The sequence below is a fragment of the Syngnathus floridae genome, chromosome 15 (assembly GCF_059516105.1).
Source record: "Syngnathus floridae isolate MCC-2025c chromosome 15, RoL_Sflo_1.0, whole genome shotgun sequence".
In the NCBI taxonomy this organism is placed as follows: domain Eukaryota; kingdom Metazoa; phylum Chordata; class Actinopteri; order Syngnathiformes; family Syngnathidae; genus Syngnathus; species Syngnathus floridae.
In genome coordinates this window covers 6,043,663-6,062,277 of record NC_142427.1, presented here as the reverse complement: position 1 = coordinate 6,062,277, position 18,615 = coordinate 6,043,663, and the positions used below count along the sequence as shown (strand labels likewise).

General features: G+C 43.7%; 1 protein-coding gene across 3 annotated transcripts; it reads right to left on the bottom strand.

Moving 5' to 3' along the window:
• Positions 1-1,483: 1,483 nt before the first annotated feature.
• Positions 1,484-15,553, bottom strand: cxxc5a (CXXC finger protein 5a). Of its 3 annotated transcripts, none has more exons than XM_088398706.1 (3): positions 15,210-15,553; positions 8,733-9,737; positions 1,484-2,447 (listed from the first exon to the last, which is right to left on the bottom strand). In XM_088398706.1, exons 2-3 carry the CDS (start codon positions 9,525-9,527, stop codon positions 2,403-2,405), a joined length of 840 nt encoding a protein of 279 aa, XP_088254832.1. In that variant the 5' UTR covers positions 9,528-9,737; positions 15,210-15,553; the 3' UTR covers positions 1,484-2,402. The 3 variants fall into 3 exon arrangements, with proteins under 3 accessions (XP_088254832.1, XP_088254834.1, XP_088254833.1); XM_088398708.1 differs by having other exon boundaries at positions 1,484-2,444; XM_088398707.1 differs by having other exon boundaries at positions 15,423-15,553.
• Between the last annotated feature and the right edge of the window lie 3,062 nt (positions 15,554-18,615).

Sequence of the window (18,615 nt, the reverse complement as noted above, 5' to 3'; positions counted from 1 at the left end):
CACACCTAAAATCCTCCTCCAACTTTAATTATTAATCTAATTTGCATCTCCTGTCTTTCTGTCTACGCTGTTCAGGTAAAACTAATTTCTTCTTTAAAGTTGGAGGCTTTGCTCCATGCACGCTGCTTTTTTCTCGCCGACTCCTCTCGTTCTTTATCTCAGTCCCCCCCCCCCCCCCCCCTCCTCCTAACCCAACCTCCCCCACTCCCATCTCCCTTGGATGGCAGGTCAGGCAGTGAGCTGTGCGGGCTCAGAGGAGGTAAGGACGCCGCGGTGCACATTAATAATGAAAGGCCTCAGCCACCCCCCTAGATACACACACACACACGCACACACACGCACTCACGCATGCACTCCCCCCATCGCCATGGCGATGGCAGTAGCCCAGCACTGTCATCAGTGGAGGTGTGGGGAGGGGGGGTGGAGAAAGGGAGGCGGGGGGATACAGCCACTCTCTCCAACTCTGCTCGCCAAGCTGATCACGAGCTCGTACGCCATACTGGGCCTTCCGCCGTGGATGTGCGCTAATTAAAAACACTCAGCACCACGGCTGCAGCGGAGCTCTGCATCACTACCTGGACGTGTGAGAGAGACAGAAAGAGAGAGAGAGACAGAGAGAGAGACAGAGAGAGAGAGAGACTACAGAACTGTGGAAAAAAGCAAAAGAAGAAAAAATACAAAAGAAAAACATCAGCTAGAATAATCACTTTGCAGGAAATGGAAATTTACTCCAGCGTCACAGACCTGAGTCATTAGAATTAGTAATTACACTAAGACCCGTGTGAGATTGGCCACATGTTGAAGCTTTTCACTTGTCCTGAGCCCAACTTTACTTCTTTGACTCCGTTAATGCGTCGCATGTGTAGAAGGAAACAGACAACATTCTATTTAGGCTTCTTTAGCAGCGTCAGTGCTAACTCTAAAGTCAGACAAGCCCGAGGTCGTGCAATTTGTTAATCAACATGGTTTTCAGGAAAAAAGTGGTCGTCTATACGTAAACTCGCCAAAATATGTTTTGTATTTTCTTCGGATTTTTGTAACATTTCTCATCATGAGAATATGACAAGAAGATGAAGAAGTTATGCCAAACTGTCTTTTTTTTAGACTCCAGTCTACATATGTACAGTGTATCTTGACAGAAATTACATTTCAGCTTTCACATCTGTCAGTCAAGATTTAGTGTTGTGATGTTCGGCGGGGTGGCCGCCGCATGATGCGATTGCGGTTAGCATATCAGCCTTACGGTTCAAGGTTCGAATCTCAGCTCTGGCCTTCCTGCGCGGCGTTTACGTGTTCTCCCCTTGAAAATATGTTACTTGGAACTCCACTTGTACACTTAACGAAGGTGTTGCGATGCTAACAGTGATGACATTTTTTTTCCGATTGCATTCTCTGGAATGGAAAATCTTTTTTTTTTTATCCGATGAGTTGGTCTTTAAAAAGACAAAGTTAACAAACATTCCAATTGTACATTCGACATGAATACATGCATTCCTCTTTATTCACAAAAACCAGTCCAATTTTCTAAACAAATACAAAGATTGGTTATTCTTAAGAGCTGCAGCTACCCGGCAACGTAACAAAAATCATGAAAATAGAACAAATAAACAAATACAAAAAAAAAAAAAAAAAAATTGTTTCAGTGCGTTCAGTAGGGTAGACTTAGAGCAAGTGCTGTCTCTTAGTGCTATCGGCCGGATAGCATGCTATGGGGCATGCTCAGTAGGGGCCAACGTAGTTTGGAAATGCAGACGAGGGCTGATGATGACGGACGACGTTACGGCGGAGTCTCCGCTTCAGTTTCCGGTTTGGATATGAAATTTTACAGCATCCGAATGTGAAAATCTGTCGTTTAACCATTTTGTTGTTTATCAATGGTCAAATGGTTTAACCATTGTTTCAGTAACATAATGGTAAAGAATTACAAGAATGTTTGCCATTAGCCACTAGTTTTAAAATATGTAGCTGTAAAAGTACATTCTCTACACAAGTACTGTATCTTTCCACACATGAACAACATTAACACCAAACACAGAAATTAGTTGATTGTCCACACTGGGGCCCATCATTTCTGCTTCTGGCAATAAACAGTTCAGTGTTCAGGCGACATGGAAAAAAAGCTGCTGGAAAAAGGACAAAAGGTACCAAAATGGAAACATAGAAAAGGGAATTAAAGTTTCCGTAGATGCTTTTCTTCACGCTTCATTTTTGGTTCAAGGAATAAGTCGGCGCATCCATTAGCCGGTTTTTCTGCTTTGTTTTTGTTTGTTTTTACCGTTTAAGTATTTTTTTTTTCCTTTTTGTCATGTATTTATTAGCCAGTGTCTGTTTTGCGGAGACAATCCAAGAGTTGGCATTGCACTTGATGGCAGAGCTTTGGGTACGGGAGTGGAGGAGAAGTCCTACTGGAACCACCGGAACGCCGCTCCTGTAGGAAGCATCACCTTCTTGGAAAAACAGAAGAGGAGAAGGGGAGGGGCGGGGCGGGGGACGGGAGAGAACAGGAAAGAGAAGTTGCAAATTACTTGTGAAAAAAGGTGCACTTTAGAGCATATATTATATATTGCAGCATATATTTTGGGACTAGTCCAACATTGGTCCCATTGGGCCATGGAAAATCATTAAAAAAAAAAAAAAAAGATATACGGCTATGATCACATAACTGGTGGGGAAAAAATGGAAGTTATTTATTTTGGGCTCGTAATATTACAGAATCCTTACAATTGAACAGGGGTGTGTAGACTTTTTCTATTCACTTGTTTAGTATTATGTCCTTACTTTGCTTGTTCTCTTACTGTAGCCTAGACTCTATGGCACAGGTGTCAAGGCCCGGGGGCCAGATACGGCCCGCCACATCATTTTATGTGGCCCGTGAAGACAAATTGTGCATCAAATTCGTGTCATGACTAGAATTGCAAATTGTCTTAAATAATATCTTTTTTTTTTTTATTTGACCAGTTTTTACTCGTCTGATTTGAAAATGAGTTATTTGTCAGTTTGTTTTGTAGCTTTTACTGTATACTATAATATGAGGTGCTCATACATTTATTTGGGTTGACAGTCATAACGGCCCTCCGAAAGAAGCTATGACTACAATGCGGCCCACGAAAAAAATTAGTTTGACACCCCTGCTCTATGGGGAAGGTGGTACAATGTTCTTTTCAACACATTTATTTAACATGTTGAATGACTTTAATGTTGTTTTTATTGCTTTGACTGCTCTCAGATTTCCAAATTTAGGGAGTGAAACTGGCTTGTTGGCTATTTTGGTTCATAAATGACATGCCACTCTCAGGGTTGAGTGTATGAGCCATTAGACGCCGGGAAAAGCTTCACACAAAAAACGATAGGCCACATTTATTATTTAGCCACCACACGGGTGGCTCTCCCACGCCATCATTAACGACGATGCCACTCTCCGGCGCCGCCGCAACCTCCTTCGCTGTGGCTATCTGCACGACAGGAACGGCACACATGCACACTGTTTGCTGCAAAAGTGTACTGAGTTCTACCAATCAGTACGGACAAAGACACGATCAGCATGGCGAGCATCCTGAAAAGTCGAAGTCACTCATGCACCCACACACACTCTCACACCAAAGCCAAAATGTACTTGAGTACAGTCACACACCTCCACACGCGCTGGCATGATAATACACTCCTGAAGTCACACCACACAGTGAGAAATTCTCATGCGTGATGCATTCAAGTTCACGTTTTTTTTTATCGCACCTGACAGTGGACGTTTTAAGGATTCGGGCATGGGAATAAAAGGATGCGTGGCTTGCAAACCTGCCCCGGAAGGCCATTTAAACCCTACATACGCAATTTGCTATACATATTATTTGCGCTGACAAGATATTTATCCATCCACCCATTCTCTTGACAGGGCAAATACTGCTGATGTTCAAAAAGCACTTTTTTTTTAAGGCTGAGTATCCAAGAAGGTGTATATTTTCGAAAACATCACTTCACAAGGAGAATACATTTCTTGGAAAATTGTGTTGCTTCAGTGTTACCCCTAAAAATCACAACAGTCCTTTGAACATGATAAATATATAATCAAAACACCAACGTGTCATAATATCTGCACGGACCACTGAATTTAGTCTTAAATCATTTGGCCAGAAAAATGGTTGAAATCATTTGCCAATCAGGCACATACAAAGGCAGCCTTTCCCATTTGCTCGGGTCCTTTGTCCAACTAAGGAGTCAGCAGGTGAGAACTCTTAGAACAACCATAGAAAGCACACATTTGCACCACTTAAAAATGTTTGAGAATCACTTTTCTAAATGAGCAAAAGTGCAACCATGCATGATTTTAAATATTTTGTTTATAATTGTAAATAGTCAAATCAACTGTCAAAGTACATGGCTTTGCTTGTGTAGCTTTAGTCTGTTGTTTAAGGGACATAGCAGCCCTCACTGGAGTCCCCCCCCCACACACACACACACATGTGGGGCACGATGATCTTCAAAATATTTGCAGCTTAGAAGCACATACCGCAGGTCAAATGTTTGCAACATGGATAATGAACTGTATTTTAAAAAAAAAAAAAAATTATTAATCAGCATCATGACTTTGGCAATGTGATTGACTGATTGACTTCCACTGGGTATGAAAAAGTTGATAAAAACGTAGGTCTTATTTTAAAACAATACCAGCAAATTATAAATATCAACCGTAATGTAAGACTCACAGGCAGCATATTGCTAGAATCATTTTATGGTCTGTGTTGTTAACCCCTCATGTGTCTCTGTGACGACCTTTCTAGAGAAGCACTTAGCCGGTGAGACAGCCAGGAGGACAGCAGCAACATCTGGCGCCGCCACAGATGTCAAAAAGCCGGTAAGGTCTGGATTTAGTATGTCGTAATACGTGGCGAGAAAAGCACATTCATCAGATGAACTTTAACTGCTGTATTTCCTCATTAACTGCGTGCAATCAATGGTAAATGGCAGTAAATACGGGCGGGTAAAAAAAAATGTTTTTCCCGCTATCGCTGATTGTGCCAGTTCAAGTAGATGCGATCTGAGGGGGTTAACGTAGCCAGTCACTACAATCGATGTTTTTTCCCCCAAACAAGATGAGCACATTTGTCTTCTCATAGCACAACAATTTGTCTACCATATCTCACGGAAGTGGGTATTACTTTGTAGTCTGTTCTCTAATTGCTTCTACAGTGAGCTAATTTCAACTTGTAATGACATTTCAGAGTAAAGTGCATGTTGTTACGCATAGAAATTCCTTTCAGCCAATTAAAGCCGCCGTGAATCTGACTTTTAGCTCAGACTATTTTTTTTTCTTATTCCAGACGCCGCCTTTAGTAAATCTTGTTCTTCCTCACAGCCATCTTTCTCCTTGATTCTTCTTGTAACTTATCGCTCAGTCTGCTTAGCAGCTTGCCCAACATGTTCACATGTCCCACATGTGTCTTGATGCCAGTCGGCATGACTGTCACTTTGCATGAGCCTCTGCTGCCCAATGTTTTGGATGCAGGAAAGAAAGTTCATGAGGCTATAATCATTCAGAGAACTGTCATCCCAATGCATTTAACAGATGAATAAAGTGACACCACGTTCACATACGCAACACAAGCCAAACAGCTATGCCTTCCCACATGTCTCCATCAAACGTTGCATTCTCAGAATAAATCCAGACGTTCTGCGCCAGCGAGCGGCGAGGTGGCAAAGGCCTCTGCATGCAAACTCCCCCTCACTTGCTGATTTTACGCTCCTCTTTGAGCCGCCGTCAACACCCTGAAATTAAGCATCTCGCCGGACTGAGCTTGTGTATCGACGCGGATGTCTAGAGGGATTCTGAAGGCATGCGCGACAACCTTTTCATGCAAATGCAGTAAAATGACGTTTCGCATGTAAATCAAAACAATGAACTCACCATAATGTTAACTTTGCGGTAGCTTCTATTTTGATTATTTGAGGTAAAGTCACACACATCGCCGAGCCTCGTGCTTTATTATAGAATCAGTCTCATATACAAATGGAAACATTTTTATGAACTATATCTCTCAGTTATGGCTTGGTCTTGACCTTTTAGTTCCCCTTGAATTTTAAAGAGGACATATTATAGAAATGTGACTTTTAATTGCTTTTTTTATGAATATATGGGGCTCTGATGCGCCTGCCCACCCACCAAGTGTAAAATTACACAACCAAGTACTTATTCTAACTTCCCATGTATGAAAATTAGTCTAAAAGATAACCGTTGTGAATTTTCTGCTAAAACACTTTGGCTATTTTTTTTTTTTTAATAGCTCCCAGCTCAGTTGTCTTAAAGCATTATCGGATATTCGGTCAAGTGATATTACGCAGGATATTTTTTGTCAAATGTATCACTGTATGCGCCACGTGTGCAAATCGGCCACACTTGTGATTCTCAAACCTTGTACACTTATTACATATTTTAGCAATACCTCTTATTATTTAGCTAGTAAGCTAGCAAGGTAAGCAGCTTTCGCCTCCTGTGGTGTCTAGTTTCTCTGGCCTGAACACGTTGACGGGAAGCAGTAAGAAAAACAGACTATTCTTCTCAAATGCAGAAACCGGTCATGCGTCTGGTCATTTGACATTTGGCGTGCGCTGATGACGTCTCTGTGCAGGGCAGGCTGTGTTTTGTGATCCAAACACCTGCAGGACAAGAGCTGTTGACTTAATAACAAAGCCTGCTAAGACAAGACGTAGTTTTGCCGGCGGGAAGTTGTGTTTCTGTGAAACCGCTGCTGCAACATTTTTTTAAACACAGTGGTGAGAGATTTTGCTTTATCGTCATTACAGAGATACTGAGGTGTCCCTGTTATATTGATATACAGTCATGATTTATTTTCATATTTACGTGCGGCACAACAAGTGGACCCCTTGATGCTTTCTGTGTGTGTAGATGTGATGTAATCACATGGCTTCATCTTCGTTTTTCTCTTTCCCTCAACCGCTTTCCCCTCTTGACCCTCATTTGTCATCTTGGGTGACACCGGTGTCTCTTTAGTCTAACTCACTGCTCAATTACTTTACAACATGTGTACATTATTTTACAACATCGGGGCCTATGGTGTTTTTGTCCCCCCCCCTGTCATTAGGAGAGGATTATAACATAACCTAATCCTTTAATAACATTCATTAGAGTTTTGTTATGCTGAATTTATCTAATTAAATAAAAATGCAACATAAAGAGGAACATATGCTTCACGGGTATACTTGAATGTGATGACAAATGACATTTGGATGAATATAGATTTCTGTAATTAATGAATAAGCACTCCTACTTGTGCCAGTTAGGCAACTATTAAACCCTGCAGGTTTATGATATCATTAAAGTCTATTTCATATAATTGAAGCGCCGTTGGACTGTGACGTTGCGAGCTACGTGATGACCCGTATCGGCATCAGCGTTCATGAATATTCAAGCTTCCCTTTGTTGCTCCGGCATCACTGGTGTGAACATCAGGTTAATTACCATGACCCCGTCGCTTGCAAATCATCAATTAAGACCACATCCCCTCTAGTTACACTAAAATAGTCCCAAAGTAGACGGAAATAATCAGTCAGTGATGTCTTTCAAACTTGCCAGCAACCCTTTTTTAAGGGCATATGACTCATTACATACGATTTAAACAAAAGGTAAAAAAAAATTCCATGTTCTCCGTTGTAGTGGGAAGAGTTTGCAGAAGGCCAGTTTCTGTGTCGCAGTGCTCAAAGTCCATAAATGCATAGTTGGGTGAGTTTGCTGTGGAAGAACTTGAGGGCACAACCCCATAAAACAGTTTTAGGATGAACGACGACAAAGATGCTATAGATCGACTCTCCAGGTGTCCCAATACATTTGACCATATAATCCATATTTAGACTCATTAAGTCACCAATAACAAGCACTACTCCCTTCACAAAGGAACAAAGCGGTCTTTGTTTTATAACAAAGTAAGTGATTCTCTCATCAACTGATAAGCAGCGTTCATTTTCTTTTTCGATGAGAACATCTGCCAAAATTAATTTCACGATCGGTCATTCTGTCACCGCAGCCATGCTTGGTTAAGCCACCGAGAGCGACGGAGGTAAAGGGCAGTATGATTTTTTTCCAAGGCCATTTAGATGAGCGGGAGTGTCACCGGAGAGAAGGACAGGGGCAGCAAAAGAGGGGAGGGGAGGAGGGGGGCACGTGTGCCATGCTGACACCTGGTGCTCCAGATGACGGCTCCAAGGCCAGATGGACCACATTACATGCACACGCACGTCCTTACGCACACCTACACACAAACACATACTGTACACAATTACCATCACTTTGCCAACTAACGCTACATTTTTTCCGCCCGCTTTGGCCAAAATATTAACATGCATGTGTAAGCAGGACGTGAGCAAACTGAAAATTCCCAAATGGAAGTTTTTCGACCTTAACCAACTCCCGCGGTGGGTGATGGGTGAGGTTATGATTATGGTACACAGACCTCACACCACCTGTCACAACTTCTTTCCCCAACCTCAGATGCCGCTCACCTAAACCCCATCCGACACCATTAACAGATGAATCCAATGGCCGGTCGCTGTTTTAGGTGCTTGTATAAATAAACTTATTTATTTATTTATTTAAAATTTATTTATTTTATTATTTCATTTTTCATTTCAGTACATATACACTTTTTTTTATTTTATTTATTTTATTTATTTTTTTTATTGACATCATCGAAGCAATTCCTCATTTATGGCCCACACCTTCTTACCTCCAAAGCAGCAGAGGGCTTCTTCTTCAGTTCCTCACATTTTCGAAACTTGCAGATCTGATGGCCCGTCTTGCGATTCCGGCAGCTGCTACACTGCTCACAGTTAATCCGCCGCCGGCAAGGTGGGCACATGCCACAACGTTTTCGCTTCTTTTTCCCGGAGTTGATAGCGGAGGCCAGCTCGTTCTGCGCCGGGTACTCGGTCAGGCCGGCCATGTGCAGCGCGCTGTCCGCGAGAAACACTCCAGCCGGCGTCATGATGAAAAGGCCCGGGTTGAAGGGGAAGCCGCCCCCTACTCCATATGGGAAGTCAACAGGACCACCTACGGCATCCGTGACAGACGTACCCTCCAAATCGCTAGCCCCCGAGCCCGCGTCTCCTCCGCCAACTCCCACTCCCATGCCCCCAGGCAGAAGCATGTGCTCCATACCGGCCCGCTTTAATAACGCGGCTGCCTGGGCAAAGTGCAGCAAGCCATTCTGTCCCTCCAGAACCTGTTCCAAGGTCCGGTCCAACTTGGCCGCCGCCAGTGCCGAGACGGTGGGCTGGGGTGGTGGAGGTGCTTGAGGCTTGGCCGTGTGGCTCTTTGTCTCACGGTTGTCTTTGTGTCCATTGGTGGTGGCGGAGGAGACCGCCGTGTACTGCGAAAGGGTGCGGGAGTTCTTAAGGCTCCTGTTTAAAGGGGCACTGATGATGCCACTGCGGTTCCTGCGTTCTATAACAGGAGAGTCCTGTTTGCAGCTACCCCGCTCCAGGTCCTCAGTCCGGCCCCCCTGGGACAGCCTGCTCGACATGGTCCGGAGCGTATGCGCCGCCTGGGTTGGGGGTGAGGGTGGAAAGGGGGCAGGGACGAGCGAGGGGAACCTTTTCTTGGTCCGTTCTGTGCCCCCGGTGAGAGCGCCGCCACTCCTTGATGGACTAATCAGCCAACCGACAACAGACAGGCCTTCTGCCTGCTCGACAACTAAGCCCTCATCCACGTTCTTCCATGGGCCATCTGGAACCTTAACACATGGAGAGAAGAGAGCGGTGTGCTAATTAATCAAAATCCGCTTCGGTTCATCAAATTACAACAATATCAACACATTCTTAAATGCATCTATTTGAAGTAATGTGACAGCAGTAGCTGAACTAGCAAAACTAACAGCTATTAAAAAAAAGAGAAACATTTGTAATAGTAAGGGTGTAAAAACAGTATAATGGCTTTCTCGTTGTTATTTTACTGTATGAATGAATTTGTCAGTAGCTTACTAAAACTGTGGCATTTTTGTTCAAACGTAAATCTCTCCAGTAAAAGATCGGGTACGTAGCTCGGTATATTTTAAAGAGGAACAATTCGATTTGGTTTGATTCAATGAGCTCACATCGTATGAATCGATCTTTTTTATCACACCCCTTCAGTTGAATTGTTTGAGATGATTCAACAATCATTACGTGCTCAATGACGTGTTCAACCTGACCAGCCAGAATAGATTCAACTAAAATATTTGGGTTTTAGTGAAACAATTGTGAGAGAGAAGACAATTTGTCAAGCAGGTAGGGCGAGACTCCCCACTGGACACAGACGCATTCATCCACTTGGCCTGAGATTCCTGTGGCTGCTCATCTATGAAAAGGCAAACTATGCTCGTATTCTCCTGACCTGTCCGTGTTCACAAACAAGCACGCCACCTCCCACAGAAAAGCTGAGGAAATGGCCGGGCCATTCCTTATAAGGCAAACAAAGGGAAAAGGAGGGGGAGAGGACGGCGGGCAGAGGAGGGTGGGGTGAGCTATGGGGGGGGGGGGGTGTCTGTGCAGTGTGTGGAAATTGGAAGGCCAGAATTAGTGGGAGGTAAAGCTTCAAAGGCAAGAGCACAGCCCCCACATTCTCACCAGCTCAGGGGGATGTGGCGCCAGCGAACCAGAGCCAGCTCCACAGCCCCTCGGCCCCATAGTTTCAGTTTCTCCCACTACGCCACTGACCAGGGTCCGGTTTCCCCGAAGCATCTCGACGCTAATTGCATCTCCGCGCTGTTGCGGGTGAAAGCATAAAAGCGCTGCGAGTCATCACACAACGATACGTGCGGGTTTTATATAACAGGAGACAAGAAGACTTACACGTTTAGTGCTCATTCCCCAATACTTTCATGTAGTTAAAAGCAGCTAAGTGGTTATTGATAGACATTTGAATTTCACGCACTCCGAGTTGGGATCTGGCAGCTGCGCGTCTGTACAAGTAAATCGGGCGAGCTTGGGCACTTGCCCAGCACTATTTCTTGATTAATCAAGGCCTGGGAGAATATCCAGCTCTGATCCAGCCGCTTCATCAATGTTCTAAATACATTAAACGTGTTAAAAGCCTTGAGTGTTGCATGAGATTAATGAATTGGCATATAATCAATCACTAGAATAAATGAGTTCTCAAGTCATCTCCAAAGTGACAAAACTGGCAGTGAGGACCCATGAAAATACTTTGAAGAAAATCTCTGATCTAGTGTAATGGTTCAATTCCGACCGGTCAGCTGGCCAGCTGGCCGTCTATTCTTACCGAGCCGACCGCGTGATGACGCCATACTTGGTCTTCAAATGACACGTATTGTCACTGCGGTTGTTTGAGCCTTTTAATTGATAGTGTGGATATGACGCAGCACTTTAGATACTGCTGACTTGCTCTGCGACAGTCCGGGCAACACCTTCCGACTGACAACAACGCAGCGACACGTTGGCTCGAAAGATCATCAGTAATTTCACAAATTGCTCAAATATTTGGAAGGTTGGACATTCATTGACTAATGTGGCGGGTCTGAATAATCATGCGCATTTCACATGTGCCTTAGGTATTCATTATATTTAATGACCAGATATTTACTACCACATTCTAATTATCTTAAAGACTTTATGACCTCAAGTGCTCTCTTTAAGTCCTTTTCAATACACAAGCATGCTCCCGTTGTAAATTATGGTCTCATTCACTTTACAGAAGACAATTTAGAAGATCATCTTTGATTTGTGGCTTTCCTGAGCTTGCTAGCTACTAAAGGGTCCCGTCAGTTAACATGGCAACGGTAATTTGTATCGGCCTAAAAATGATCATCTCTCAAGTGTGACTTTTAAAGTGTTAAGTTGTGTGGCACAATTAAATTTTTTTTAGTCTTTGGATCCATTTAAAGATGATAATCTATTATTTTATTATCATTATTATTATTATTATTTACGACTCTTATTATCACAGTTTAGAGACATCCCCAACTAACCATGTTAACAACTCTATCATGTCTGTCTGGACAAAAATTATCTCGTATATAACTCGTTACACTGCCCCCTACTGGCTTGGCATGCATACTACAGCATTATCACCTTTGTGAAGTTGTTATACAAGTCGACAAAGAAAAAAGTTATAAAAATCCATGCTAAGATGTTCATTCTGAATGATTACACACTTGCATTCTGCGTTGCAGTCAAGTTGGAGCGAAAGAGCAGCACAGCGCATTGGTAGTGTTGAAATATTTGTGTATTTTATAAACACTACTTTTACACTTTGTGAGTGGTCACACGATTCTATCAGTCACAATCTTGGCACCATCAACCTTGAACGCAGGACGCAGTCTCGAACTAAACAACCTAGCGTCATTGCTTTTTCGATACTCTAGCCGCATCACTAGCTGAAAGTGTTGCTGTCCTGACGTGAACTATCCCTTAAACCACAAACGTCACTCCCACCCTTCTAAATGCCAGATGAAACCAGATAATTTAGTGGCGTTTTGTACTTGAGGCCTTTTAACTCAATTTCCTGTATCACAGACTTGCTACCGTGCTTCATGTTCAAATTTACACCTCTGGTTGCTCCAAGTTGACAGCGGTGTAATTATTAGTCACATATAAAGCCCTCAAACTCTTGCGTGCTGCCTCAGCATTAAACAAAAGCATATTTGCTGTTTATGATAGTTTTCTAAAACTGAATTGTCAATATCTGATGAGTGTCAGTACAGGATTAGCAACAAGGCATACAGACCTAGATATAAATAGTAGAACTAGACACATTCAATATGGGTCAATGACTACCCCCGTGACTCGACAAATGTGCAGATGGGTGTGGTCTAAAAGGTATGACGTGATCCGGGGATCAAAGCATCGCCGCACGTGGCACTCCTAGTCAATTCAGGGACGCCACAGTTTATTTGTGTGAGTTCTGGTCATGTCTGTGGATCAAACGGAATTAAGCAGATAAACTTTCATTAATTATATTGCCGAGGTATTTGAGTTCAACTGAAGTCAATTTGGTGTCTCGTTTTCCGAGTCTCTGTTTTTCTTTCTTAATTCTCCAAATCTTACATCTCCCAAATGGTGTTTCCTTGCTTTTTGATATATTTCTCTATTAGCTTGTTAGCTAAGTTAGCCTTAGATCTTCAAACAACATATGTGGCTCTATCCGAGAGTAGCGACTCCACCCACCACTACTCTAATTAACAACTCGTGTGTCAATTATTCCAAAACGTCAATTTGTTGTTTACGACATTTTCCTGCCAAACCGTTTCAGTTGCCAGGCAACCGGTGACGGCTCCAGGAAGTTACTGGTGGGCCAAGAAATACTCAGGTACATAACCCTTTGTGAAATAACTGCCAGCTTCTGGCAATGTCATCATACTCGTCACTTCCAAGTAGTATTCACACAAATAACAAGATTGTATATGGCATAAACTGTATATTCGGGATAAAAACAATGTCAAAAATACAAAATTAACGGTTATTCTCCTGAAATGGTTTGTGGCAACCTTAATAAATGTTCTCATCAAAACATTAGACTTTTATAAGATTCGGTCTGACCATCCACGCATCGGTCCAATCCTCCCCATAATGACACTGCAGCCGTTGTGGGCGTTCAGTTAATGACATGCTTGACTGATCAATAAGTGATGGACAAAAGCGTACCAGGGAGTGCTTGTGTTTACATATTCCTCTATCGCCTTAGATCACCTTTTAATAATCGCATCTTGGTTCAGGACTATTGATTATTTAGCATGATAAAACTGTTATATTGAACTAACAGATTTTCAGTTTGAACTGGGAATCGAACCCACATCCTTGAGCAAGGTTAAGCGACAACCATTTCAATTAAGACTTCTTGACATTCTGATTGGACAATAAATAATGGTTAAAGTGTTCCTGCTGCACGATGGCATCATTCATTTCTAATGAAGTTTTGTTTTGCTTATTACATCTCTGCATATCATAACAATCCCTGATACTATGAAACGTGCCCCCTAGTGGTTAAGAAAAGCACTTAAAGGATGTCATCAGAGCAATCAAAATTGTCTCCATGGTGTCTCTTTTAAGTTTCTTGGAGAAATAAGTAACGCAAGTCAAACTGTATAAATATGGTGTGAAAGGATAAAATAGCAAGACGGCATTAGTTTGGATCGATGACTTTCTCAGTATTCACCCAGCCAGACAATTAACCTCCTCCGTGGCCACAATCTCTCGAGCATTTAGCAGTAAATGGAGGAACTGACGTCACTGCGGGCGCAGGTGGCGACTTATCGCAGTCAGCATTTCAAAACAAACAGCAGCGTTTTTCCCCCTTGCTACTCGACGCTGGTTCAGTCCGCCACGAACTCTTGTGCAAGTGATTCAACTTGTGGAGACGCGGGAATACTTTATGCATGAGCGCGTGCGATGCACATAATGCGACCCCCCCCCCGACACACGCACGCACGCACGCACGCACACACTCCGTAGACGCGCTGTCGACGACGAGCGCGTCACATTTTCAATTCCTCCCACCTCCTGCACAAACACACAGGCAGAGGAAGTTAAAAAGCATGGCGACAACGATTATACTACGCGCACAGGCTCTATCCGGTAATGCGCCTCCTTCTGCATTTACGCACACAAAGTTGGAGACGCACAACCCAGAGCTTGCATAATTATACTGCACCTGGTGGTGCGTTGAAGGACACCTGAGAACTTGCTCACGCTCGGACAAAAGCTCACCGATCCGTAGCCAAGAGAGAAGGTGCCATCTGGAATGCGAAGATACTGACTTCCTGGCTGTTTTTACGCACCATTAATGTTGGTTGGTTGTGTTTGAGGGGTTGACAAAACTCAACGTTTCCACACAGAGAATGGTTTAAGTTTTCAGTAGGTCCCCATCACGCTGCGCGCATCCGTGCCACCGCCGCCGCCACATGGAAATAAAGGCGAGATTGTTCGTGACAAAGTGGGAGCAGCTCGTCAGCGGCGCCCTGACAACGCACCGCGCGAGTCGCTGGGAAATGAGCGCGCTTTTGTCTGGAGCACGGAAAGCGCATCTGCGGCACCGGCTCCTGCAGTGCCAGCTTGATCCAACATTTTTGGGGCTTTGCGGGGGAGATGACAGCCAACTTTTGGGACTTTAACAAAAGTCCGCCCCTCCGCCTCCAAACATCCATCCCACCCCTGCTGCACTTCCCATTCAATGTTATTTGTAAACACAAACCCGTATTATTGGCACCTACCAGAGCCGCTCCGATCAGAGGAGGGGTGAGGGGGGCTCCCACAGTCCGAGCGTTTCGTCTCTCAGCCTTGTCGTGCGCAATGGTGACAAAAAAACACCCAAAAGCAGCAAGGAACGACAAGCGTCTCCCCCTCCTCCTCCTTCCACAAGTAGCCTACAGCAGCGTGTCCGTGTGATCGGAACAAACGACGAGAGAAATAAAACCAACATTCACCGTCAGTTGTTTGGCAAAGGCGGACTTTCCGTGGGGCTCGGACGCATGGGTTCCCCCCCAGCCAGCCAGCCTTCTCCGGTCCTCGCGATCCCACCTCTACAACCCCACTCGCCGAGAGGAACATGCAAACACGTTTCATAGATTTTTGGAGGTCGGAAGAAATCCCGAAGTGGACTTTTAGTGCCGCGCGACACAGGACACCGACTGCGTGTCATTGTTGCAGCAGCTTTGAAAATGGCCACTTCATTAAAAATATTTGGAACACAAGTTCCAAACCAATATGGATATGTTCCCAAGAATAAGCGCTGTGAAGAAGCAGCATACAAATGGATCATATGTACCAATGTCAAAATAAATTATTTAAAAGTAGATTTAAATTGCAAAATACATTAATAAGCAATCGTTTGCAACTCATAAACACTGAATTGAAACAGATTTTTGAAATAAATAGCAGACATGCAGTATATGCTAAACTGAGATGCGCGTCATTTCCCTAAAACCGTGAACGAGTGAACTCACTTGAGCCGAATGTGATCCACTCCCCCGCCCAGACCTTCCTTTTTCTCTCCCAGCCTCTCGCCGATGAGTCCAGTCCGCCTCTTTGGACTGTCCCGAATGCTTGGCAGGCGTTCAGCCCAAGTGTGTGGACATGACACCGCCAGGGCGGCAGAGATTTTCCTTCGTTTCTCTCCTTCCCGATCGCAGACTGGCTGACATTGGCTAGAAAGTGGAGCAGCTCGTCAGGGACAATCAATGAGAATCGATCGAGCCGCGCGATGGAGGCTCCAGTGCTGGAACATAGCAGCTGAGGGGGAGAGAGAGGCGCGGGAGGGGGTGTGTAGTGGACGTGTGAGAGGAGGGGGGGGGTACCAACCGTGACAGTGGCCAACCACCCTCCCTGCAAACAAATATTCTCTGTGGCTCGTAAACATGACACTCACTTGGCAAATACTAAAGTCAAAGGCCACCGAGTGCGTAATTACGCGCCGGCGTCGCTATTTCCAAACGCACACACAACAAATGCTGTCTCACCGACTCATTCAAATGTGTTAGTAAGTGTAAAGTGATTAATATAATTCATGTAGATTCTCAGTTCCAATTTCAGACAATTGAGCTCTTTCACAATTTGCCAACTTATTTCCCATAAAATAAGTACATTGCCAGTAGTTAACAATAAACAACAACTATAAAATGCTCTTCCGCTCGAGGACAGAAGGTACAGGATAAACCAGTGTATTGACTTTTTGTGACATTTTTGTTTGAATATGTAGCGTTTTTTGTAGGGGGGGGACATGGAAACTGCACATTGACCTGTTACAAATTAAGCCGTGTACAAATGATGGGTCACCCAAGCAAGAAACGTAAAAGGACTGTAAAACTCAAACACCACAAATTTAAATTTAATGTCAAACGACATGGACAAAATATACAAGACAGTTAGTTGCAATCCGTTGCATTTTCACAACAACATTTTTCTGTTTTGGCTAAATGATCATAAGCAGCCAATCAGATTGCTCTAAATTAATCACTTACACAGCTGACAGCCACTAGGGGACATATTTACATGATGTCCTTGCATCACATTTTTTTAAACTGAAAAACAGACTTAAGTCTAAAATATTTACAGATTTTAGAAAATAAAACATTTTGAGAAGCTGTAGTATTAACTGGAGGTATCATCTCAATTGCTTTCCTTTGTTGACTTTCAGCTCAGCATCAGCACCTTGCAGCATCCATGTGCAATTTGTCCTTCATTTTGACTTTCCCAAGTCCTTTATCCCAGCTAAGGAAAAGAGGGATATGACATTATTCAGGCAAAAAGAAGGCGGCGAGTCATGCGTGGACGGGTAAGAGCAGCTAGCTGTGACGCTTGGACGTGTTGTGGTGGGTGCAGTGAACCCCGCAGGCTGCAGCCACACTCGGCTCTTTGTTGTTTTGGTTGTGCGCAGCGAGGCACGGTACTTTCCTGAGCTGGGGAAGCAAGATCACTGTTGCGTGGCCTCCATCCCCAGCTGCACACATGACCGGCGCCGTAGGAAAACCCCTGACTGCGGCCCAAAACGACGTGTATAAGGGACGGCGGAAGCAAAGAATGTTGTAGACCGCGTTAACTGGATGTGAACATTTGACAGAAACTAGCTTCATGTTTTGTTGTTTGGCTCGAACAACATCTCTCAGCTTACCGTTGTTGCGACGTAAAACGGTTCCTTTCATTTCTTAACCTCTAGCCTTTAACATTCATAACCTCTGACCTACCGACATTCCTGTGCCTTTGACCCTCAGGGCCTTCTAAATCATACAGCACAGCAGGATCCCGTTTAACGTATGGATATGACATATTGAACCTAAAATCCAAGCAGTAGAATTAGAGATTTAGGATACAATAACAGAGGTGAATAGTTTGTATGTGAACAATTTTCTGCAGCTAAAGGATCACATCACCTTGCCAAAAATGGGTGAAAACACCCTGTAATGTGCATGCCAGGCCAGTAGTTGGCGACAACACTTGTACTTGTCCAAAACTTTGAAAAACATATCTAGAATGTGCTGTTTATTTTAAAACCAATCATCCCCATATATAAATAATGATCTAAAAGATAAATTAATGTTCTCAATTGTTAACTTTGAGCTCATCCGGTGTTCATGCATTTTTATAAGCCTCTCAATCGGTGTGTGCAACATTTATTTAAATGCAATTATGACGTGAGTTACTCATATGGCAACACTGGTAGCCTTCATCATATGATGTTGGAAGTGACTCAGTGCACCATTAACTCCAACCACTTTGCCAGTTGCACCATGCCAGTAACAACAGCAACAACTGTACTGCCAGTAAAACATTCCACTTTTAGACTCATTTTGGGTTAATAGCACTTACCAGTCTCTCATTAGTGACATTTTTTATTGTAATGAAAATTGTGACGGATGCACTCACAATGCTAGAGCAACTTGGACATAAGGATGAGGTCGTTATCTGTCTTGGTCACACACTGCTTTCATCAGTAGCTTCGGGTTTATCGGCCCAAGATTATATTGGCATCCTCAAGGACGCACTACCACCCAGGATGCAATATTGGACACTGCTGTCAGCAAAGTCCCATAAGCAACAGCATGGATCGTGTGCTTTGGTTTTTTTTTCGTCCCTTGTAAAACCTCGGGTGCATCTCTGAGCTCCAAACTGCGGAAACCGTTT